General features: G+C 36.6%; 1 protein-coding gene and 1 pseudogene across 4 annotated transcripts in view; both read right to left on the bottom strand.

Moving 5' to 3' along the window:
• Positions 1-12,063: 12,063 nt before the first annotated feature.
• The window catches only part of PKN2 (protein kinase N2), a 150,814-nt gene continuing 136,393 nt past the window's right edge, over positions 12,064-26,484 (bottom strand). For 3 of the 4 annotated variants that reach the window (XM_063625329.1, XM_063625331.1, XM_063625330.1), the window contains 6 exons: positions 26,239-26,301; positions 23,885-23,961; positions 19,686-19,828; positions 15,432-15,539; positions 15,125-15,205; positions 12,064-15,042 (listed from right to left, as the gene is read on the bottom strand). In XM_063625329.1, the coding sequence (XP_063481399.1) occupies positions 14,839-15,042; positions 15,125-15,205; positions 15,432-15,539; positions 19,686-19,828; positions 23,885-23,961; positions 26,239-26,301 (676 nt within the window). In that variant the 3' untranslated portion in view covers positions 12,064-14,838. Of the gene's footprint in view, positions 15,043-15,124; positions 15,206-15,431; positions 15,540-19,685; positions 19,829-21,523; positions 21,632-23,884; positions 23,962-26,238; positions 26,302-26,484 lie in introns of those variants that run through there. The other variant, XR_010117462.1, reaches the window with a different exon arrangement.
• Positions 18,890-19,157, bottom strand: LOC134734071 (elongin-C-like; annotated as a pseudogene).

Below are 26,484 nucleotides of genomic sequence, written 5' to 3'. Positions count from 1 at the left end.
TCTCCATAGATGCAGAAAAGGCCTTTGACAAAATTCAACAACCCTTCATGCTAAAAACTCTCAATAAATTAGGTATTGATGGGACGTATCTTAAAATAAGAGCTATCTATGACAAGCCCACAGCCAATATCATACTGAATGGGCAAAAACTGGAAGCATTCCCTTTGAAAACTGGCACAAGACAGGGATGCCCTCTCTCACCACTCCTATTCAACATAGTGCTGGAAGTTCTGGCCAGGGCAATCAGGCAGGAGAAGGAAATAAAGGGTATTCAATTAGGAAAAGAGGAAGTCAAATTGTCCCTGTTTGCAGATGACATGATTGTATATCTAGGAAACCCCACTGTCTCAGCCCAAAATCTCCTTAAGCTGATTAGCAACTTCAGCAAAGTCTCAGGATACAAAATTAATGTACAAAAATCACAAGCATTCTTGTAAACCAATCACAGACAAACAGCCAAATCATGAGTGAACTCCCATTCACAATTGCTTCAAAGAGAATAAAATACCTAGGAATCCAACTTACAAGGGATGTGAAGGACCTCTTCAAGGAGAACTACAAACCACTGCTCAATGAAATAAAAGAGGATACAAACAAATGGAAGAACATTCCATGCTCATGGGTTGGAAGAATCAATACCGTGAAAATGGCCATACTGCCCAAGGTAATTTATAGATTCAATGCCATCCCCATCAAGCTACCAATGACTTTCTTCACAGAATTGGAAAAAACTACTTTAAAGTTCATATGGAACCAAAAAAGAGCCAGCATCGCCAAGTCAATCCTAAGCCAAAAGAACAAAGCTGGAGGCATCATGCTACCTGACTTCAAACTATACTACAAGGCTACAGTAACCAAAACAGCATGGTACTGGTACCACAACAGAGACATAGATCAATGGAATAGAACAGAGCACTCAGAAATAATGCCGCATATCTACAACTATCTGATCTTTGACAAACCTGACAAAAACAACAAATGGGGAAAGGATTCCCTATTCAATAAATGGTGCTGGGAAAACTGGCTAGCCACATGTAGAAAGCTGAAACTGGATCCCTTCCTTACACCTTATACAAAAATTAATTCGAGATGGATTAAAGACTTAAATGTTAGACCTAAAACCATTAAAATCCTACAAGAAAACCTAGGCAATACCATTCAGGACATACGCATGGGCAAGGACTTCATGTCTAAAACACCAAAAGCAATGGCAACAAAAGCCAAAATTGACAAATGGGATCTCATTAAACTAAAGAGCTTCTGCACAGCAAAAGAAACTACCATCAGAGTGAACAGACAACCTACAGAATGGGAGAAAATTTTTGCAACCTACACATCTGACAAAGGTCTAATATCCAGAATCTACAATGAACTCAAACAAATTTACAAGAAAAAAACAACCCCATCAAAAAGTGGGCAAAGGACATGAACAGACACTTCTCAAAAGAAGACATTTATGCAGCCAAGAAACATGAAAAAATGCTCATCATCACTGACCATCAGAGAAATGCAAATCAAAACCACAGTGAGATACCATCTCACACCAGTTAGAATGGCCATCATTAAAAAGTCAGGAAACAACAGGTGCTGGAGAGGATGTGGAGAAATAGGAACACTTTTACACTGTTGGTGGGACTGTAAACTAGTTCAACCATTGTGGAAGTCAGTGTGGCGATTCCTCAGGGATCTAGAACTAGAAATACCATTTGACCCAGCCATCCCATTACTGGGTATATACCCAAAGGACTACAAATCATGCTGCTATAAAGACACATGCACACGTATGTTTATCGCGGCACTATTCACAATAGCAAAGACTCGGAACCAACCCAAATGTCCAACAACAATAGACTGGATTAAGAAAATGTGGCACATATACACCATGGAATACTATGCAGCCATAAAAAAGGATGAGTTCATGTCCTTTGTAGGGACATGGATGAAGCTGGAAACCATCATTCTCAGTAAACTATTGCAAGGACAAAAAACCAAACACCGCATGTTCTCACTCATAGGTGGGAACTGAACAATCAGAACACATGGACATAGGAAGGGGAACATCACACTCCGGGGACTGTTGTGGGGTGGGGGGAGGGGGGAGGGACAGCATTAGGAGATATACCTAATGCTAAATGACGAGTTAATGGGTGCAGCAAAACAACATGGCACATAGATACATATGTAACAAACCTGCACATTGTGCACATGTGCCCTAAAACCTAAAGTATAATAAAAAAAAAAAAAAGAAAGAAATCCTCCGTAAGCCACCCATATGGTTAAATCAGCTTAATTCCAGATACTGAAATAAAGAAAAATGCCTATTCGAAGGGTAACTAGTAGCATTGTGACCTGTTTTTTCTTCCATCCCTGGCTTCACATGCTTGAGTGTTCTCAAAAGGAGCAGAAGTGGTTGGAATTGGATCCATTGTTAATAACCCTTTTGGGAAGTCATTAAATCTGACTACTGGAACATTTTCACTTTCAGCAAAGAAGCACAGGGCTCCACAGTAATTCTGTTTGGGGCTCAGGCCCTTCAAGCATTCTTCACCTGAGCAGGCCCTAGTCCTTATTTGTCTATTTCTTTGAAGACTGTTCCATATTTTAAATATGGAGGTTTATAGTTGGATGATTTTCTACTAAAACTCAGTGAAGATAATGGAGTGTTCATTCACAACTAAATCTTATTTATTGTGGCAAAATTACTAATACTTAGACATTTTGAAAATTATGGCCAAGCCCTACTTAAGAGTGAAAAGAATCTGACATACTTTGAAAACAATACATTGTAAATTAATGATTCAACGTGACTGATCTCTTGAGTTGTGAAAAATCGTATATAAAAGTGGACACCCACCTTATTGAGAGATGAGCATACTTAGATCTTGAAGCCAGCTTCTGGGGCCTACATTTTAGCAAGTAAGTAATATTACTGAGCTATGGAAGATAGTTTCTATGAAGATAACATGGATCCACTTTGTGCATGTTAGCATTTTTTTTTTTTTGAGACGGAGTCTCTGTCAGCCAGGCTGGAGTACAGTAGCACGATCTCGGCTCACTGCAACCTCTGCCTCCCACGTTCAAGCCATTCTCCTGCCTCAGCCTTCTGAGTAGCTGGGATTACAGGTGCATGCCACCACACCCAGCTAATTTTTGTATTTTTGGTAGAGATGGGGTTTCACTATGTTGGTCAGGCTGGTCTCGAACTCCTGACCTCAGGTTATGTGCCCGCCTTGGCCTCCCAAAGTTCTGGGATTACAGACTTGAGCCACGTCACCTGGCCACATGTTAGCATTTTTAAACAGTTGAAGTCTTCATGAATATGGCTCCTTCCATTTGGGTATTTGAAACATTCACTGGAAGCCACTTTCATTGATAACCTCTGCTATTACTCTGAGTTCAAGGATTTGATTATACGTTCATGAAATCTTAGCTTCAGTGCTCTGGTCCAATCTCCCCATTTGGTATATCAGAGCAGTGTAGAGAAATGAGAAGATCTGCGCAAGTTCTCTTAGTAGCAGCAGAGATGAGACGGACTGAGGTCTTAGTCACTCAATCCAGTGTTCTTTCCACGGAACCATACCATTGAAGCTCACTTCACAGGAGGTTGCCTAAGGACTAACTTTAGTTGTACCCTTCAAATAGAATTCCATTCAGTTACTAAAGAGAATACTTAAAGACAAAACTTCTATCTGGCTTATTGAGGAGACCTTTTGACAGTTTTTGAATTATCTTTAAATCAGCCTAGGTGACAAACAGTTAATAGCCAGAAATTGTTTAGCCTTTCCTCCAAACTTAAATGCTGCTTAAACTAGGTGCCTCTTGATAGTAAGCAATTTGTGTTCAAAGCAACAAATGTACTTTACCAATGGTTGTGTTTGGTTTCTGAGCTAATTTTGTTTCACAGGTGCAAGATTTACTTTAATTATCAAGATGAACAGCTGTGGGGGTCAGCCTGTTACCCATATGGTCCTAATCCAGCCAAGAGGCCTCTGTGCCTCATGCCAATATTTCCAATTGTCAGTGGCCCTGACTTTTCCTGTTGCTGGAGTTTTAATCTCATCTGCCAATTGTGGAGCTATTGAAAGATCTTCTGATCCCCTGAACACCTCCTCATTCTTCCCTTCCCACACACACCCTTCATCAGAATCTCAAGATTGTAAGGCATCACTACAAGAGCCCCATTCAGCTGATCTCTAGGCCACAGAGGCCCCAGCATCTTTCATAAGCATAAACTTCTATTCGTAATCCTCACTAGCATTTCTGGGGCAATATTTAAACTGGCATTTCAGGAGGTTCAAGCTTGCACTTGGTGAAAGAGGAGGAGGGAAAAGGTGACTGAGAGGAAAAAACCTCTTTTTCCCTCTACCCACACACTACTAAACAACTTTTCTGACACTGTAATGTGGGGGTATTTCCCCACACAAACTTAGCAATTCTCCTGGAGACACCAGCTTGGTGTCCTATAATTCAATTCTGCCACTGTTTACCTGGAGATACATGCATCAGATCTCACAGGTTAGGGGCTCATTCCCACAAGAACTGCACCCCAACTTCAGACACCAATTGCAAGTAGTAGGTTGTCACCTGTATCTTTGGCAAAAAGTTGGGGCTCTCACCAGCCTCTCTTTGGGTTCCATTATTGTGCTAGGGCAGCTCATGTGACTCAGAAGTACATTTAACAGCTTATTATAAAGGATATTACAAAAGATACAGTTGAACAAAGAGATGCATAGATCAAATACGTGGGAAGGGCACTGATGGCCTCTCCAGGCACACCTCCCTCCTGGAATCGCCACATGCTCAGCTGCCTGCAAGCTCTCTGAACCCTCTCCTTTTGGGATTTTATGGAGGCTTCATTATGGAGGCAGGATGGATTACATCACTGGCCATTGGTATCAACTTTCAGCACCTCTGGACGTTGGTGGGGAGATGGGACTAACCCCTCTAATCACATGGTTGGTTCCCTAGGCAGCCTGCCAAGAATAATCTCATTAGGACAAAAGATGCTCCCATCACCCAGAAAATTCCAAGGGATTTAGGAGCTTTCAGACTCCATGATCATTCAGGAAACTACAAAGGTTCTATTCAAGTGCCAGTCTAAATACCAAGACCTCCAAGAAGTCTTCACTGAATTCACAAAATTCCAGGTTTGCTTGGAACTGTATAAAGTGCGCCTGGAACATCTTGTAGTTTAAGAAAGCAAGGCGGTACTCAAAGACCAATGGGGTCAAAGTTTGGGACAATCTAAGCATCCAAGAAAAAAGTATAATACATTTAAAAATCCATGCATTCACAGTAATACACAACAATACCAACCACAAAAGCAAAGAAAAACTGAGGGGAGAAAAAGCAAAAGCTTAAGAAAGAACAAGCTAAGAATGGCTGCTAATCAATACAGAAGGAATACTAGAGTTAGAAAATTATTTTGCAACTCCCAATGTAATGATTTATTCAGATGAAGAAAATTGGAAGGATAAAACCACTGAAAGGAAGGTTTTTGGGAAATATAATAAATAATCTCAAGTATTATCTCAAACTGCTTACTAGTTACAAAGGAAAAATGTATCCTTACAAAGAGAGTTCTGGTGATCCACCTTAACCACGTGATTGAACTTAAATAATAGATATTTGACATTACATATCTACTTACGTGATGCAGTAAGAAGTATGCCATACCACCGATGTAGTATTCCTGAAAAAAAGTTTTAATTTTTATCTATTTTCATCTGATGTTTTTGGAAGTTGACTGGTCTAATTTAAAGTCAATTTTTAAAAAGGTTTGCAGTGTAGCAGAAAAAGCACCAGGCAAGAGACTGGTCTTGGCTCTGCCATTTAGCAGCCATGTGAGCCAGGACAACTGCACTCTACTCATTTCACAGGAGTACTCTTGAGGATTAAATGAGATGATATACATGAGACTACTTAATTATAAGATATTAGTACTTAATTGAGGATTAAATGAGATGATATACATGAGACTACTTAATTATAAGATATTAGTACTTAATTGCCTTTTTTTTTTTTTTTTTTTGAGACACAGTCTCCCTCTGTCGCCCAGGCTGGAGTGCAGTGGTGAAAACTTGCTCACTGCAGCCTTGACCTCCTGGGCTCAAGTGATCCTCCCATCTCAGCCTCTGAGTAGCTGGGCCTACAAGTGCACCCCACCATGCCCAGCTAATTTTTTTTTTTTTTTCGATACAGAGTCTCGCTCTGTTGCCCAGGCTGGAGTGCAGTGGCACGATCTTGGCTCACTGCAACCTCTGCCTCCCAGGTTCAAGCAATTCTCTGCCTCAGCCTCCCGAGTAGCTGGGATTACAGGCACATGCCTCCAAGCCCAGCTAGTTTTTGTATTTTTAGTAGAGACAGGGTTTCATCATGTTGGCCAGGCTGGTCTTGAACTCCTGACCTCAGGTGATCCACCCACCGCAGCCTCCCAAAGTGCTAGGATTACAGGCGTGAGCCACCGCACCCAGCATTTTTTATTTTTTAATAGAGTCGAGGTCTTGCTATGTTGTCCAGGCTGGTCTCGAACTCCTGAGCTCAAGCAATCTTCCTGCCTCGGCCTGCCAAAGTGCTGGGATTACAGGCCTGCACCACTGCATCTGGCTACTATTTATATTTACTTCTAAAAGGTGAAAAATTCATTAATACTACAAGCAGGCAATGACTTCAGTTCAGTGACCTGATTAATATGGGATGAGAAGCAATGAGTAAAGTAGATCTTAGCAGAAAGGCAAAAATAGGCAAAGTCTAAAAAGTCAGCAAGAGTAGGAACACTTAAAGTGCATTAGGAGGCCGGGCTCAGAGGCTCATGTCTGTAATCCCAGCACTTTGGGAGGCCAAGGTGGGTCGATCACTTGAGGTAAGGAGTTTGAGACCAGCCTGGCCAACATGGTGAAACCCCCATCTCTACTAAAAACACAAAAATTAGCCGGGTGTGGTTGTGGGCGCTTGTAATCACAGCTACTCGGGAGGCTGAGGCAGGAGAATCACTTGAGCCTAGGAGGCGGAGGTTGCAGTGAGCTGAGATCACGCCACTGCACTCCAGCTTGGGTGACAGAGTAAGACTCCGTCTCAAAACCAAAAAAAAAAAGAAAGAAAAAAGAAAAAAGTGCACCAGGAAAGCCTGGTGCTAAGGTGATCTCGATATCCTGGTTTTCTGACTCTCTGGTTACATGTGTTCACACCTGGGAGAGACACAGTGCTGATTACTTAAAGGGAGGAGGGGTGTTTTGCAGATTACTCCAAGAAATTATATAATCTTGACAATACCAAGCAGATATTCAATTTACACAAACGCAACTACAACTGCTTATCATGCATATGCATGCAAGAGAGAAAGAAAAATAATTTAAATGGTATAACCAGTCTAGCCTCTTACGTACTAAACATCTCTTAACAAATCTTACCTTTCAGAATGAGCGTGACAAGGGAGCTGAGTTTACTGTCTCTCAGCCGCTCTCAATTTTTTCATGTCTTTTGTAGTGTGTACATTCACTGTGCTAAATGATTCTATCACTTAAAGTTACAAAAAATATATTGAATTTATGGTTGGAAGACAATGGCAAATGCATGCCTATTGTTGGTAACACATTGTGAGAATGAGCTTTTTAAATTTCAGACTTTCTACTAAGAAGTCAAAGTAGACTGCATTTTATGGGTAAGTGAAAGAATTTCAAGAACTACAATTATATGAATTTTTTGTTTTACTTAATTTCTAAATGAGTTTTATTGCATAAGACTAAAACTTTAGTTATATGCAAATTCACACAAGGTGAACTACTCCAAATGATGTTGAATTAAGGAAGTGTTACTGTATATTTTTTGTGTGATCTCTTTTGGTATTGACTGCATCACAAAGAGTTATTTTAGAGCTGATTACTATATTTGTTTATTTATTTATTTGACCGAGTCTCATTCTGTCACTCAGGCTGGAGTGCAGTGGCGCGATTTCGGCTCACTTCAACCTCCGCCTCCCGGGTTCAAGCCATTCTCCTGCCTCAGCCTCTTGAGTAGCTGGGATAACAGGTGCGCACCACCACGCCCGGCTAATTTTTGTATTTTTAGCAATAAGTGGGTTTTGCCATGTTGGCCAGGCTGGTCTCCAACTCCTGACCTGAAATGATCTGCCCGCCTCGGCATCCCAAAGTGCTGGGATTACAGGCATGAGCCACCACATCTGGCCTGTTACTACTTCTATAATTTTAACTGTCTTGCTGATTTGAGCAAGCATAAGATGTGACTATATTTATAAAGCAGATTATATATATGTATAGGTAATAAGAAAAAAGTCATGTATTTCCTGGAAATGGACTTTTCCTTAATATACAGTGAATAGCCTTGCTTCCTTATGACTTTTAATAATCAATATGCTGGAATCTACATTCTTGCCATTTTTACTTAGCAACAAAGACAGGTACTATAAGTATACAATTTCCACATGAATATGTGAAACTGTTTGAATTTTAGATGTCAATATCAAAATGATTTTAAAAAACACTTTAGGGGCCAGGCACATGGCTCATGCCTGTAATCCCAACACTTTGGGAGGCCGAGGCAGGCGAATCACCTGAGGTCTGTAGTCTCAGCTACTCAGCAGGCTGAGGTGGGAGGATTGCTTGAGCCTGGGAAGTCAAGGCTGCAGTGCGCTGTAATTGCAGTATTGCACTCCAGCCTGGGTGACCCTGTCTCAAGAAAAAAAAAAAAACCAGCATCGAAAATGGAGACTGAAAGCCTGCCATTGTTTGTTGTTGCTGTTAACAGATGATCCAGGTATTCTGGTGATGCTACTTGTGCGGCTTGGTTATCCTGAACACATTTTTTCACTGTATTAATGGTATGTTGTATTTTTTACTGTTAAGTATTTATGTGTAAATGAACATAAAACAATGATTACTTATTGACAGCGCATAAATTCAAAGTCAGGAATGACAATGATGTTAAACAACCAGACTGTCTATGAGAGTGGCTGTGACAATGACATCTTTGCCTTCTGAAGGTTCAATGTACACAAACTTTGTTTCATATAGAAAATTATTTAAAATATTTTATAAAGTTACCTTCAGGCTATGTGTATAGGTGGATACGAAACAGAAACTCTCTCTACTCTTATTGACATTTAGGTTTTCATGGTGTGTCTAAAATCTACTTTGATATTAGGTGAAGCTACCATAGCTTTAGCTTGAGTGGATTTTGCATCACCTATTTTTCCTCATATTTTTACTTTCAGCTTCTGCATATACTTCTATTTCAGATGTATCTTTTTGCAAACATTATACAACCAGGTTTCTCTTTACAAAATCTAATCTTATAAATCCTTTTAGCTAGTGAGTTTGCTCCATTTACATTAATTGTGCTTTGGATTAATTTCTACCATCTTGTCTTTTGGTTTAGAATTTATAGTCACTATACAGTGAATAGCCTTGGCATTTCACAGTGAACCTAAAATCTAAAGTTAATCAATACCTTAACATTCCAACAATAAAAAGACTACACAATACTGTAGGTCTGGTGTTCACTATCCTGACTTTCCTGCTACTGCTATCTAGAATTTGTGCTTAGAAAAAACAAAAAAACTCAAAATCCAGTAATTCCTTCTTTTATCTCTTTGGTGTATTTAGATTTACCTAGGTGTTTGCCATTTTACTTATCACAAACCTGTTTTTATCTTGTGTTACCCTTCTGGGATCATTTTTCGTCTTCTTCAAGCACATTCTTCAGAACGTCCATTAGAGCAGCAAGCATTCCCCTTTTAAAACATATTATATGCCCTAATTCTGACAAAAATTTTTTATTTTTATGTAATTCTAGGTTAACCTTTTTTTCCCCAACACTCTGAAGGTAATATTCCACTACTTCCATTGTTGCAATTGAGAGGTCAGCTGGTTAGTCTTTCCTTTATAGACATTTAGTACCTTTTCTCTGGATAGTTTCAAGATGCTCTTTGGTATTTGCCATTTCACAATGGTTCTACGCATACATTTATATTTATCCTGTTTGGGCAATATTGTACTGCTTGGATATTTTTCATCTCCGAGAAACTTGCAGCCATTATGTCTTTAAATATTGCCTCTCATTCTTTCCTCGAGTTTCCATTCCATCTTCCGTATCTCTTAATCTCCCTTTTATATTTCCCATCTTCATTTGGGATTGACTTTTCAGTTTCCAATCTTCAGTTTTCTTCAACTGTCTAATCTGCTGTTTAATCTTTCCAATGAATTTCATATTAGAACAATTACATTTTTCATTTTTGGATTTTAAAAATGTTTAATTATGTTAAAATGTTCATTCTACTTGTTTATACTGATAGTTTTAGGTATATATATGTATATATACTTTATATATAGCTATTCCATAACTGTATCTGGTAATTCTTTTTTTTTTTTAAGTTGGGGACTTGCTCTGTCACCCAGGCTAAATACAATGCAGTGGCATAACAGCTCACTGTAGCCTTGACCTCCTGGGCTCAAGCAATCCTCTGACTTCAGCCTCCAAAGTAGCTGGGACTGCAGGTGCACACCACCATACCTAATTTTTAATTTTTTTTTTTTTGGAGGGAGGCGGTCTCACTGTGTTACCCAGGCTAGTCTCAAACTCCTAACCTCAAGCAATCCTCCTGCCTTGGCCTCCCAAAGTGTTGGAATTACAGGCATGAGCCATTGTGCCTGGCTGATAATTCTAATGTATGAAATCTCTAACAGGGATATCAAAATTTAATATTTCTGTTGGTTCTTATTCAAGGTAACTTGCTGTCTCTCACATGTGGTTAGGGATTTCTGACAGTGAACTACTTGATCTTAATCTGTGGAATCTGATGGTCCCAACCTGGAGAAGCTTCCATCCAGAGAATATTTCCTTCCACTGTCAGGGAAAGAGTGACATGCAAACTAAAATTTGAACTCGTCTACAGGATTTAAGCACAGAACGTAAGTCCTGATGCTATTGCATGGTTTGCTATCCTCAAAATTGTGTTGCTAGAGAAATCTATCCTTGGAAACCCCACTTCTCTTGGGTGCCTGCATTTTCAAAACCTGCTCCTTGCCATTGTGACTCCTTTCTTTTCCAACTTCCTGCTACTCTGCCATACTCTGTAGACTCAGCTTCCAGTTCTCTCAATATTCCTACTTTTGTGCTTGGGCACTCCCACTCTAACTCTTAACGTGCTGAAGCCCTAACTTGTCCAGACTCTGCTCAAGTTTGTTTGCTTGTTTTGGGGTGAAGGGTTGCCAGAGACCACTCTTACCTTTACTGAGATCAGCAATACCTCAAATTACATATCTTATTGATGGTCTTCCACTAATTTTATATGCATATGTATACATATTATTTTTAATAACTTTAAAGCCTCTACCCATCATACTAATGTATAAAGCCAATATCTCAGAAAAACCCTAGACCTCAAAAGATGGCTGGAAGGTAAATAAGAATTCTAAATTTAAATTAAGATTATGATCTGTAGATTAGTATTTGCTTCTTTGGATTTTTCATACTTACTCCTTCAGTGGCTTTGGGAATACTGGCAGTACTTGCAAAAATCTTGTTAGACTTGAATCTGTACAGCAGATTTACCAAGTCAATATATGATTGCAATTTCCATTATGTTCTCAATTTGTGTTACCAGGAGAGCATTGATCATTTTATATTTCTAAAATATTCCATTTGTAATTTTTAAGTAAGATTACTATAAAATACTAGTATTCTGTTTTATTCATTTGCCTTTTTGAGAAGCCAGGTCCTAAATTAAAATAAGCTAACCTCAAACAAGAGAAAAGTACATACAATACTGGTGCTTGCATCTTAATATTAAAGCAGGCTGTTCTTCATTCATCAACACTTTGTTGCTTTAAAAAAAAACCTTCCTATTCTCAGTATCTATACACAGTAAGCAGTCCATAAATATGCTTCAAATAAAAGATGCTACTGACCTTATAGGAGCAGAATACAAACTTTTCCCATTATTCCCAGTGAAGTGGACAATTTGCTCTGAATGTTCATGGTTTTAAGCCTTCCCTAGGACAAAAAATACTTGCAAGAATGTTTACTAAAGTTAATTAGTCTTTGAGATTTTGAACACAGAAAAGTTAAAGTGTATTTTAATCATTAGGAAGTTTATAAAAGGAAAGAATACATAAAACCAAAGTTACAAATTTCAATCTATATAGACTTTAATTTGTGCATTTGTGATAATTTATGACTGCAAAAAACACTTGTTTTTTTAGAATGACATAGTGAAAGGCACATTTCATTTGAATGCATAGTGTACCATTCTAAAATATCCAAATTTCTTTACAAAGTGCTTGAGCAGTCACATACACACACAGTAATAGCAAAATATATTTACACTCTATAAAGCTTAAAATTTTAAATCTGACTAAAATATATATATATTTTAAACTACAAAAAATTAGTGCTTTCAGCTTAATTGTGTAAATAGACCCTGCCTTCTAATTTTTTTAGTGATTTGACTTCAATTAAAAAAAATTCTGTACACTGTGTAGTTACAAAATGCTGTCAGTTTTTAATGCTAAAAGCCTATTTTAGACATTACTTTCTTTGCTGTTTGAGAACCGAAAAAGTGAGCAGACTGTACCTCAAAAGTATTTAGTGTTTTATTTTAATGTTGTATTAACACTGTTTAAATTAAAGCCAGACAATTAGGCTAAGTTCCTCTATTGTCCTTTGCCAAGGAAATTAACTGGCATTTTAAAATAACTTTAAACCACATATTGTTCCCCCTTTCTATAAGATTTTCTCCCAAAGGATCTTGGGTAATAAACAATTTGGAAGGTAATATAAATGATCTCTGGACAATTTTAATTGTTCTCAGAGTACAATGAAAAGATGCTAAAACATCCCAGCAAATATTTATAAATGTTTTTAGCTCAACTCTCCATAAATCAGTGTGCTTTTTCATGTTTCTCATAAGATTTACACCTGAACAATTTTTAAGGTGTAAAATTTACACCTTAAAATTGAGTTTCCAATCTTCAGTTTTCCATTCCATTCCACTGAGTGAATGAAATAAAATGGAATAGAGTGGAATGAAATTAAATGAAAAGTCATATCATATATGAGATAGACAAGTTTTTTATAAGGGTCTATAAAATTTAAAGATTTCAGAAAGAGTATATGGTGTATTCCCTCTGTAATAGATACATATCTATTGTCACTTCTTATAGTTCTTTTGTTGTTGTTGTTTTGGTAGGCATGGGTTTGTTGTTTTTTGGTTTTTTTTTTTGTTTGTTTGTTTTTTCTTTTTCACTGCCTGGATCTTGGTTGTACTTTGAATAGGTGATAAGATTACTGTGATTAAATAGTTAATTCAGTATGGTTACTTAACAGCTTGCTGTTCCTGAGGTATAATGACCCTAACATGCTAAGCACAGGATCAAAGATGCTATTACTAAACTAAGAAAAAACAATAAAGTCATAGATTAGGAGAAAAAAATATAAAATCAAACCAAACCAAAACAAACAAAAAACTACAGGCAAGTGGAAAGTCATGGTTTGCAAAAAGACAACCCTAGAAGAGTATAAAAAGCCACAGACGGATCCTTTGAAGAGTTGTATAAAATATTTCATCAAATTATTTTTGAGACTTTTGAGGTACAGCTTTAGTGTTATAATTCATTTTTTTATAAAATATAGACTGTTTTATCAAAAATATTTATACATTCTGTTACAATATATTGCTTTTGCCCTCAATAACTGCCAATATAAAATCTGGATCCAGTGGCCTAAAATGTATAAATGCACTTAATGTAAATGCTGGAGTTTGAGGTGTCTGCTTGGCCACTGTACAAAAGTGATGAAGTGGTAAAATTAAATAATAAGCCTACAACGTAGAATACATTAAAACTTGCACATATACATGTTCACAGCATGTATACAATGATAACCCCTACGGTTTAACCAAGTTATAGTTCCCTTCTACAGCAGACACAAAACCAAGGTGAACTAGGTTGGCAGATGTAGAGTGAATATCAAAAAAGGGGTAATCGGTTCACCGATTCTGAAGATATGACTGAACATACTGAGCATCTAGACTTTGGGAATGCATACAGGTAACAATATCTTGGTTCAGCTGATTAAAAGTCCTCATTCTTAACATCTTGAGTAAATGCTGATCTTGTTTCAGCACTGTTTAATAAACAAAAAAATTGTTTGGCAAGCAGCTCTGTTGGAAAGCTATAAGCCTCTGTTACATGGTTGATAAAAAAGGCAATATAAAGTTTTCTCCTAATAAATATAGAACATTTATAAAATAAGACATCAATTCATTCTGTTTTTTTAAAACAATCAAGCCCCAAATTGTATACAAACTGCCATGTTTTTTAATATTACAGTAATGTCTTTTTTCTAAAAAAAGGAGCATTTGCCTTATTCAAACAGAATCGTACTTTGTGTGAACAGTAATAGCATTCCAAGCCCTTTTTTTCTTTTTGTAAAACATAGTTAAGTGATTAATTTTCCTTCCACTTAAGGCGGGCATATGGCAAAGCTAGGGACTATAAAAAAGTGATTTTTTTCTCTCTTTTTAAAAATAGACTATTGATCCAAAAGTATTTGTGATGGATTTTCATGGCCGATGTTCACTCAACTTAAACTCCATGAAACTGTTTCCAGTGCTCATATTTACGCTGAAGTACAATGAGAAGCCACTTTTGAAGAAGTATTAGAATGGTACTTTTAAACAAATCTTCACGTTTCAATTAAAATAAAAAAAAACACAAAACAAAACTCAGAAGCTATTGGTGGCACAGAGAGCAAATGAAGGGTTGCTATTTTTAAGAGGTCTTCTTGTGAGTCAGTCAGCTTGGTTTCGCAGTGTCTAGCAACTTAACACCAATCAGCAATGTAGTCAAAATCTCTGAACATTTCCTGCTCCTCTTCCGAAAGTATCCTTGGTTCTCGAGGTGGAGTCAGAATAGGTGCTTCTGAGGTAAATTCATCATCAAAATTACTAACATCTTCTCGTCCTCTTATGGTAGGTATAAATGGTGGCTTTACTTTTTTGTCCATCAAAGCGCTCCAATCAATTAGCTGGATCATAAAATAAAAAATGACTAGTTTGTTACATCTAATCGCTCTAGTTTCATAAAAAATTTTAAATAGTCGCACTTACCCGGAAAAATGGGTGCTTTTTTACATCCTCTGCATCTTTCTCGCTAGCCCCAAGGCGCCGCTCAGGATTTCTTCTTAACAGCTAGCACAATGTAAAATAAAAAAGTTAAAATAAAAGCAATAAAATAAAATTCACTAATGAGGATTATTACTTTAAAAAACTTAAGATATATTTTGTCTGTTTTTGTCTGAGCCATGCAACATTTATGAACTGAAAAACAACTTCTAAAGTTCTACTGGGAAATTTTCTTTAGTATAAAAAATTAAAGTAGTCTTTAAAAAATTCTTATCCTTATTTTAATTCTTACCCTTCTCATTATAGAAATGGCTTCTGTAGATAAGAACCTTGGATACCTTACTTCATCATTTACAATACTGTCAAAAACTTCCTCTTCATCATCACCAGGAAAGGGAGACTAGAAGAAATAACTTTGAGTAAGTTAAAGCAAGTTTTAAGGCAGTAAAATCTTATCACCTATTCAAAGTACAACCAAGATCCAGGCAGTGAAAAAGAAAAAACAGACAAACAAACAAACAAAAAAAACCAAAAAACAACAAACCCATGCCTACCAAAACAACAACAACAACAACAACAACAAAAGAAATATAAGCAGTGACAATAGATATGTATCTATTACAGAGGGAATACACCACTCTTTCTGAAATCTTTAAATTTTATAGACCCTTATAAAAAACTTGTCTATCTCATATATGATATGACTTTTCATTTAATTTCATTCCACTCCATTCCATTTTATTTCATTCACTCAATCACTTATTTGGCCAGTCAATTTTTAGAGTGTCTAACAGTAGGGAATATTTAGATAATAGATATAATCCTGAAGAACCTCAATCTTGTGGAAAGACAGAAGAAAATGGATAAGGTTAATATGGTAATAAATGTTATAATAAAGGAAAGCAATCTGAGGAAATACATCACATATAAATGTGCTTTGGATTTTAAAGTCAATAGTAAATTAATGGTGGTAAAACACAATTAGAGATTAGCAGGCATAATGACTGTATTAAGAAGCAGCTGCCAACAAAATTAGACTGAAAGGAACCCAAAAAGCACACATTGCCAGGCATTTTTAATGCTCTACACACAAAAAGTTTTAGGGCATTTCCATAAGCTCAGTATTAAAATCATTTTTCATAATGACCCTGAGACATAAAAAAGTAGTTACATTATATTCAATATGACAATTTGATTCACAAAGAAATAAACTTTCAACTATGCTAAAAACGTGACTATCAAATGTGACTGCCTGCCTCAGAATTTCAGATGGCTTAAAAATCACTCAGTCATTTTTAAAATCAGGAAACAAATGTCTAAATATCATTTACTTCCTTAAAATCACTGAAATGAATCAGTATCTTGAACCTTATTTTCTCACTGGCTATTGAGGAAATATAGGCTTACTTAGCCTCGTTAGATTTGATTTGGCTGCTTGCTTCCAATTAAGTTTTAAAGAATAATAAGCAGAAAGCAATATCCAGGGAAAGTGAGCAATCTTTATGGAATCTGTGAAAATAAATTCAGAATCCAACTTCTTAAGGCTGAGCTTCTAATCTTGCTCATAGCTAAGAAAATTTCAAAGCTTTCAGTTACCAATACCTTAGAGTTTGTTCATTCACTCACTCAAAATACATAAATCAAATATACTACATGGGACAATGTACAATGTAGCACACTCAAAATACATAAATCAAATGTACCACACGGACAATCTAATTCTTCTGGGGACTGAAACAGTAAGTCAGGAGAAAATTTTATTTTACTAGGATTCTCAATGGGAATTTCAATAGATAATACAAAGACAGCACTTTTGTCTTCTGCATGAACAATTTTTACTTGAAAACTCACTCTACAAGTCTGAATAGCAAAGAAATATCTATACATTTCTTAAAATATGTAGTATCTTTTTTCTGCAAATAGATTGTAAGCAAACAGGGCTAACAACCGAAAGCTAACAAATGTGTTTTAAGCACATTTAAAGGAAACCAATAGTCTGTTCAGATGTCAACACTGATAGTATCTAAAACCATGTCCAGCATTACGTTCAATCTCTCTGGTATCTTCACTCCCATCTGAGACAGGAAAAAGGGGACTTGGGATGTCTGTTTATTCCTGGAGTCTTTACAGTAATCAAAACTAGTAGAAGTATACAAATCTGAACATGTATAATATATCCAGTGAGTTTACAATTATTTGTAATAGAGAAATCTGACATAAACTTTAGCCACACCTTACTTTTATCATAGTTAAAAAGGAGTTATCACTAGCGTTTCACTAATACTATAAAATTATGAAGTAGACTGATGAGTTTTAAGTTTAGTTCTTTTCCCGGCTACCCTCTTGTAGAGATACTAAAAAGAAACTGCAAGAAACTGTGAAGAAATAGCCAAATCCACTGTCTTTTATCTTCTAGGTAATAAAGAGCTCAATCAATTAGCCCTTTTAAAAAATATGAAACAGGAGCTTCCTTGTTTTCTGCCAAACCCTCCAGTGGCTTTATAATAGGAGGGAGTAGATTCAACTGGCGATTAATTCTACAGTAGTTGGTAATAAACTCATATTTTGCACATGTCATCTCTAATATGGAGAGTAAATTTTAAGCAAGCACACAATTGAATCTCATATGTCTGATACTTACTTGAATATTACATTAAACAAAACCAAAAAAACCCTCCAAAATGTTACTTTTAAAATAAAGGAAGGGGGTAGGGAGGAGTTCAAGTATGCCAGAGCTTACAGCAGATTAACTATTTTATGAGAACTTCTGGCACTCTCAGAAAGTAAAAGCCACTGTGGACTGGAGCTAAAATAAATCTTTCCAACCTAAACACTGCACAACAGCTTTTCTAAATAGAGGTGAAAAATTCAGATCTGGACCACTAGTCTTAAGAACAGAAACAAGGCTGGATGAATTGAAGATCCTATCCTGGAGCAGCAAAGCATAATGCTTTAGATATGTTCTGGAGCCAGAGTGACAAGGTTAAAATTCCAGCTCCACCATATGAGAACTGTGTGACCTTAAGCAAGTCATTAATCTCTTTGTATCTCTATTTACACCTCTGAAAATGGGCTTAAGATCAGTACTGAGCTTATTAAAGGCTGTTGCAAAATTAAAGGAACTAATATTTAAGGCATACAGTACACTGTGTAGCACATGATAAATTTTATTTTAATTAGCCATACTTCTCCTCCTTTTCCAAAGAATCCACTTCAAATTGACATACCAAAAGGGGCTATCCATCCAGAGAAACTAAAACCATTTGTTTGTTTGGGGTAAGTGCCAATAAATGACAAGCATAGAACAAAATTTTAGAAATTTCTGATATTCAATTTGATAATTTGTTCATTCAGCCGCTAACTTCTTCAAACTTACAAGTGTACAAGGGAGGTTGCTGGCATGGGGAAACTGCAGAATAATGAACCAATCCCTTAAAACAATTTTTCTTGCATCTCCAGTTCAAGTCCCTTCAAGAAATCTTCAATTACTTATTAAAAGATTTACTCTTTCCCAATTTCACCCCAATTCAACATTTCTAACACTTTATAACATAATAAATTATTAGTCTCCTATTATTGCCTTATTTAACATAACTCACAGTTTCCTAATGGTAATAATTTCTATGTATAACTCAATTATCCTCAGAAATTTAAGTTAATCTATAGAAAACAGGAAAAAAATGCAAATTTTTTCACCTCTACCATTTTTTAAGGTAACACTTCTTTCATTTTTTTAAAATTGTATTTTATTTAATAATCTAGGAACTTCACAGCCATCAGCAGTTCTATTGCAACTTCAGGTGCAACTGGGAATTCAGGAATCTCGGTGGAGCTGTTAGTGTAGCAATACTTTTGATAGCACACGTGAAGGTATCTCTCTAAAACTGACCTCACTGGTTTCATTCTCAGCAAATTGACCTGGGCCACTCAACATGGCTTTTATCGTTCCTGATGTTAATGTACGTTCTATTTTTACAATAAATTCATGGCCATCGGATGATACCAATTTGACATACATGGCATCAGGGCCTTCACAGCCACCATAGGTTTTCTCCTCTCTCCATCCATTTTGTTCTTATGAAATTCTACTTTGCTTCCCCAGGAACTTCAGTAGTTTCTTGGTGAAGCAAGGATGCAGACTGTGTTGCTCAGATGGAAGTCTGGAGGAAGTCGAAGGTAATATTTATTTCTGACCAATCTATAGTGGGCTTTTCTTTACAGGTACAGAGTACATTCTTTTTATTAGTCTTTCTGTTATTCCATTCCCTATAAAATGACTATGTCTTAAAATCAGAAAACATAATCAAAGCACAATACTGAAATACAAGGAACTATTTTCAAAGCACTGATAATGCATTCCACAAACCACATAAAAACCTTTATTGAAGGTATTACAGAAAGATAGCTGACTACTAGTATACTATAAATATTTATAAAACTTAAATTCCATTCATACCAAAGACAGTATTAGGTGGTTTTATAAATGACATGCTTTATTATTTCAATCATCCTTCCTCTGTTCTCTTACCTATTTCACACTGCTTACCTCACCAACAAGCATTTCATATATAAGCACGCCAAGGCCCCACCAATCTACAGCCCTTGTATAAGAAGTTTCTGTTAATACTTCTGGGGCAAGAAATTCAGGAGTGCCACAAAATGTGCTTGTTCTATCTCCATATCCCATTCCTGGAAAAGATAAAATGTAAACATTTGTTAGCAAAGAAAACAAATCTAGCATAAAAAAAATGAAAGCTATCTTTGGGAGGCAAAATTAAAGTTGCACATTTGTGCATGGTGAACAAATTCAGACATATCTAAGACATTTCAAGAAAACAGTAAGGACTGGTATAGCAAAAACTGCAATAGCAACTATACTGTCTAATTAATGGGTAAATAGAAATAAGATATCCATGTTTCTTTTCAGTTACTTTTTCTTCTTGTCATTACAAGGGAGCTAAGAAATTACAACAAAATGAACTGATTGTGAAGTTACATCATCTTTCCAATTAAATCTTAAATAAGTTTATTTACTTCATTATAAAAACAACATTCTAAAAAAAATAAGTTTCGAAAATACCAAAAAGCAAACCCTTGGATAATCAGAAGCTGACCAAATGTGTCACATAATACAGAGAGATAGGACCATGTGCAGTGGCTCATGCTTGTAATCACAGCACTTTGGGAGGCCGAGGCAGGTGGATCACCTGAGATCAGGAGTTCAAGACCAGCCTGGCCAACATGGTGAAACCCGTCTCTACAAAAAAAACAAAAACAAAAATTAGCCGAGCATGGTGGCTCCTGCTTGTAATCTCAGCTACTCGGGAGGTTGAGGCAGGAGAACTGCTTGAACCTGGGAGACGGAGGCTGCAGTGAGTCGAGATTGTGCCATTGCACTCCAGCCTGGGTGACAAGAGCAAAACTCTGTCTCAAAAAACAAACAAACAAACAAAATATATATATCTCAATATATATAATATATATAGAGAGAGAGAGGAGGGGAGGGGAGGGGAGGGGAGGGAAGGGAGAGTACAGGTTGAACGCCCCAATCCAAAAATCCAAAATCTAAAATGCTTCAAAATCTGAAACTTTTTGGGCACCAACATGATGCCATAGAGAATTCCAGAGGTACTTAACACAAGACTAGTTTCATGCACAAAATCATTAAAAATATTATATAAATTTACCTTCAGGCTATGTATAAGGTATATATGAAACATATATAAATTCTGTGTTTAGACTTGGGTCTTGGCCTCAAGATATGTCATTATTTATATATGCAAATATTCCAAAATCCAAATAAATCTGAAATTCAAAACATTTCTCATTCTAAGCATTTTGGATAAGGGATACTCAGCCTGTATTAACATTTTAGCTAACTAGTTTTTAAATATATGTTCCTCATAATTTATTAATATGTTAATCAAATAGTCTACATATTGAAGATATTATCTCTATGTATTCCAAAGTGTTAAAAACTTGTCATAAGTGTCATCTTTTTAAGAATTTTAAAGAAAAGCTCTCAATTCTAAATTAAGAATAATTAGGTATGCATATATAGTGACTATAAAATAGAAATGAATTTGTGTCTATGAACCAAGACTTGAAGGGCACAATTTAGATACGTTAGCACATGGAGTGGAGAAATTTTTTTTGGCAAAATTTCTTTAACACTATCATAATGATTTTTGTTTTCTTCAATAAAATATTATCTTAAAAAACAGTGATATAGTATTAATATCTATGTAAGTTCTGCACCAGCCTTTTAGTAACTTTGACAAAACTAGGAAAAAGTTAATTAACAAAGAAATATAACTTATGTTTCTTGTAGACTGGTAAAACTCCATGGAAGTGGTTAATATCAGGCTCTAGATTAATAAATACCTGGTTTAAGTTCCAGTTCCGTCATTTGTTAACTGTGGGAGGTTGGGAAAGTTGTCTAACATCAAATCCTAGGTTTCTTCACTTGTATATGAGGGTTAATAATACCATCTACCAGTGTGGAATGATAAGACAAGGAAGACTCAGAAGGGTGAGGAGGTGGAAGGGGGGTGGATGATGAGAAATTACTTAATAGGTACAATGTATGTTATTTGGGTGATGAATATCCTAAAAGCCCAGATTTCACCACTATGCAATTTACGCATGTAACACAATTGCACTTCTACCCTATAAATTTACACAAATAAAAATAAAATAAAAAATAAAATATTTCCTCCAAAAAATCTATCTACCTTCATATGATTGTTATAAATTACAGGAGATATGCATATGAAGCATTTGGCAAAATTCTTGGCACACGGTAAGCACTCAAAAGTTGTTAGCTATATAATCTACTCAATATGTTTTTATGATAATGCATTAATAAGTCTGGTTATTCAACACACATATTTTCTGCACCTTTTATGTTCTAGGCACCTGTGCCAAGTAGTGGGAACACAAAAATGAGAGTAAGACACAGTCTTTAAGGGGCTGACAGGAGACTGGAGGAAAATGGATATTTATTGATAATTTTATAATAACAAGGGAAGAGCAAGATAATGTAGAATAGTGAAGAAGGGCTCCTAAAGCAGACTTGGGAGTTGGGGTAGTAAAAGGGAATCTCTGGTAACTCGCCTGCAGAGGTTATACTTGAGTTGAATGAGAAGGATGAGCAGATGTTAGTCAGCAAATAAGAGTTGGGATGGGTGACAGTGCTAGAGAGACATAGACTATAAGCAGTTCACTGTTGCTGGAGCAAAAAGCACTAAACAGAGAGCAGCAAGAGATGTGGCCGGAGAGGAAGGCAGACAGATCAAGAAGGGCACTGTATGTCACCTTATCCTAGCCACTGAAGAGTTTTCAGCAGGTGTGTGCCATGGTCCGATGTGTATTTATATGGACTCCTTAAGCAATTCAGCAATTACATGGCAGGTTGATTTGGGATAGAAAAAGACTAGAAATAGGAACAATTAGGAGATTATTATATCTGTCTTGTCAAAACAAGATGATGGGTGGCAGGAGCTGACTGGAAATGATAGATTTCAGAAATATTCAGGAGGTTAAGTAGCAGTAGAATTTTGTGAATAACTACATACGGAAAGTAGAGAACAGGATAGAACGCAAGATAATTCCTTACTTTCAGATTGAAGACTGAGGGGATTGTGGTACCAACTCCCAGACTACCTGCGGAAAATAAATGATTTTTGTTTCGGTAGTGTTTGAGGTGTCTCTTCACTGTTCAGGCAGAGCTGTCTAGTAGATAGCTGAATGTATATCTTTGGAATCCATAGGAAAGGAAATAATAGATTTGGGAGTCATTAGGACATAGCTGCTAGTCAAAAAATTGCAGTGAAGAGCAGCCGGCTAAAGAGAGATGCTGAGAAACAAAAGCATTTAGATCAACAGTGTCCAATAAAAAGAAGCCCAGTCAAGAAAAAACTTACTTGATTCAGCAATTAGGTCAGTGGGTATGTGATGGGCATATATCTACAGAGTTCATTCATTTATTCATCCAACTACTTATTAATCAAACACTCACTGAATACTTAAGATGTACCATGCACTGTGTTATGTACTATGGAAACAAAGCTAAATAGCAAACAGAAGCCACCAGTGCAGAGGGAGATAGACAATGTTAGTACTAGTAAACAGAAAGAACTATGTCCATTTTTTTTATAATTGGGGAAATAAGACTCAAAGAGGTTAAAACTAAGTTTTCCAAAGACAAACAGCAAATAGTGGCAAAGCCACGATTCAAACCTAGAACTGTTTGGTGCCTAAGCCCATGATCTTTATCCTTTCTTATGTTACCTCTGATTCAAATTTCCCCAATTTACTTATTTACTTTTGAATATACAAAAAACATACATGAGATACCTATCTCTATTTATTTTCTATTTTTAAATGTTTCCAGCTTTAAGAAGCTGGAAGGAAATTATCAGGCCTATGAAATTCACTGTGTACAGTCTCACCAGAATAAACGATTTTGGTGCTTAATACTTCCTTAAAGTAGTGACAAAATTATTAATCACGCAGAGAAGCTTACTATGATTTCTATACATCTAACCTTATTTGTATTCACAGAACAAATTCTTAATGTGATAATTAGGTTATATAAGCAATGTTTTCATTATATCTACAATGTCTTAATGAAGAATAAAGTTAAAAGTACAGTTTGTTTTCCATAGACAAACTTGAAAACTACTGATGTACAAAGAAACAGTAATTTTGAATCAGAAAAGAAACTTAAAAACATTCGATTACCTTCTTTGCAAAGACCAAAATCAGCAATTTTCACAAAGCCTTCTGTATCTAGCAATAAGTTATCCAATTTCAAATCTCTGTTCAGGATAAAAAGATACAGCATGAAAAAAAAATCAAAGAAATCAATAGGTTATACAGTTTAAAAAATTGCAATTGGAACTGTACTTTATTAAAAATGGGATTTCCAAGTTATGATTTGAGATTTAAATACTATATCACAAACATTCAGTTTTCTTCCTTTTGGTAAGTTTATTGCTCTATATAAGGTAGCTCATGAGAAATTCTTCTCCTGTTACATAAAAAGGAAGAATGTATTTAATTTGTTATTTGTGATAATCTAATTTTTTTTTTTTTTTTTTTTTTTGAGACAGTCTCACTTTGTCACCCAGGCTGGAGTGCAATGGCATGGTCTCAGCTCACTGCAACCTCCACCTCCCAGGTACAAGCGATTCTCCTGCCTCAGCCTCCCAAGTAGCTGGGACTATAGATGCCTGCCACCACACCCAGCTAACTTTTGTATTTTTATTAGAGAGGGGATTTCACTATGTTGGCCAGGCTGGTCTTGAACTTCTGACCTTGTGATCTGCTGGCCTCAGCCTTCCAAAGTGCTGGGATTACAGGCGTGAGCCACCACACCCAGCCTTTTTTTTTTTTAAGACAGAGTCTCGCTCTGTCACTCAGGCTAGAGTACACTGGTGTGATCTTGGCTCACTGCAACATCCACTGTCCAGGTTCAAGCAATTCTCGTGCCTCAGCCTCCCAAGCAGCTGGGACTACAGGTGCCCACCACCAAGCCTGGCTAATTTTTTTTTATTTGCGGTAGAGATGGGTTTTCACCATGTTGGCCAGGCTGGTCTCGAACTCCTGACCTCAGGTGATTCACCTGCCTCGGCCTCCAAAAGTGCTGGGATTACAAGTGTGAGCCACTGCACCTGGCCAACTTAATCCAGTTTTAAAGTTTGCTTATATACCATCCATAAGAAAGAACTGCAAAGCTAACAGTATTAATAAGGCATCAGAGGGCAGGTTTCATCTTCTGAAAGAATAAGAGAAAGCTATCCATTCATACTAATTGTTTACAAATTAGGCAAATTGACAATATTTTATCCATTTTTTTCAATTTATTTTTTATTTTTGTGAGACAAGGTACTCACTCTGTTGTCTAAGTGGAGTGCAGTGGCATAATCACGGCTCACTGCAGCGTTGACCTCCCAGGCTCAAGCAATTCCCCCACCTCAGCCTCCTGAGTAGCCAAGATACAGGCAGATGTCATCACTCCTGGCTGATTTTTATATTTTTTTGTAGAGACAGAATATCACTATGTTGCCCAGGCTGGTCTCAAACTTCCAGACTGAAGCAATCCTCCCACTTTGGCCTCCGCAAATGCTGGGGTTACAGGCATGAGCCACTGTGCCCAGGAAATATTTTATCCGTTAGATAAAACAGAACCTTATCGTGAAAACATCATTATAACCTTACCGGCTGGGCATGGTGGCTCACAACTGTAATCCCAGCACTTTGGGAGGCCGAGTCGGGTAGTCACCTGAGGTCAGGAGTTTCAAGACCAGCCTGGCCAACATGGTGAAACTCCATCTATACTAAAAATACAAAAATTAGCTGGGCATGGTGGCGGGCACCTGTAATTCCAGGTACTCAGGAGGCTGAGGCAGGAGAATCGCTTGAACCCAGGAGGCAGAGGTTGCCATGAGCCGAGATTGTGCATTGCACTCCAGCTTGGGCAACAAGAGCGAAACTCCGTCTCAAAAAAAAAAAAAAAAGCTTAAATAATCCAATGTTTATAGTCTTCTAATTCTGACTAGCCTTCTCATAATCTGCTTGGCCCTGGGCAGTGAGTACTAGTCAAAGTGTGGTTCACAGACTAGCTGCTGGGCCACGAATTACAGAGATCAGCTACATCACCGATACACTATTTAGTTCAGTTGACAATAAGGCTTCTTAATGAGGGAAGCAGTGTGATGTTTTACATTCTAACACAAGCTACTTGTCTCATCATGGACACGTTTTTAGTAGTATTGGTCTATAGAGGTTTTTTGCAATGAGTCGTTTGAATGCAAAATATTCACTAGGATGAATATTGTTGAGAAATGCCCTATCACAGACCAATCATAATTTGACTATTTTAATTAGAAAATGTGCTATGGATTAGGAAACGAAAAGTTCATCATATATTCATAGTGCTAACCACATGTCTTTCAAAATTGGGGTTTGCCTTACAGGTGAAGGAGAAAACTAAGAAGCGGTTAAACATAAAATGTTTAAGAAAAACAAAATACTATCTTTAATTCTAAATCATACCAAAGCAAGCCATTAGAAAAAATTAAAAATTAACTTACCTATAAACAATTTTGTGTTCATGTAAATACTGCAACCCAAGAACTACACAAGCAGCATAAAATCTGTTTGAAGAATTAAATCAATAGGAGTTTAATAAATTTTATTGCTCTTGAATCCCAGCTTATATGTTTACACTTCAAAGCAGACCTATCATTAGTTTATTTCACAAATAATTATTTAGTCCCTACTATGTATCACACACTGTGCTAGATATTAGGTGTAAAATTTAAAAATGAGAAAAGTAC

This window comes from Symphalangus syndactylus, chromosome 12, assembly GCF_028878055.3.
Source record: "Symphalangus syndactylus isolate Jambi chromosome 12, NHGRI_mSymSyn1-v2.1_pri, whole genome shotgun sequence".
In the NCBI taxonomy this organism is placed as follows: domain Eukaryota; kingdom Metazoa; phylum Chordata; class Mammalia; order Primates; family Hylobatidae; genus Symphalangus; species Symphalangus syndactylus.
This window is presented reverse-complemented; position numbering and strand designations above follow the sequence as displayed.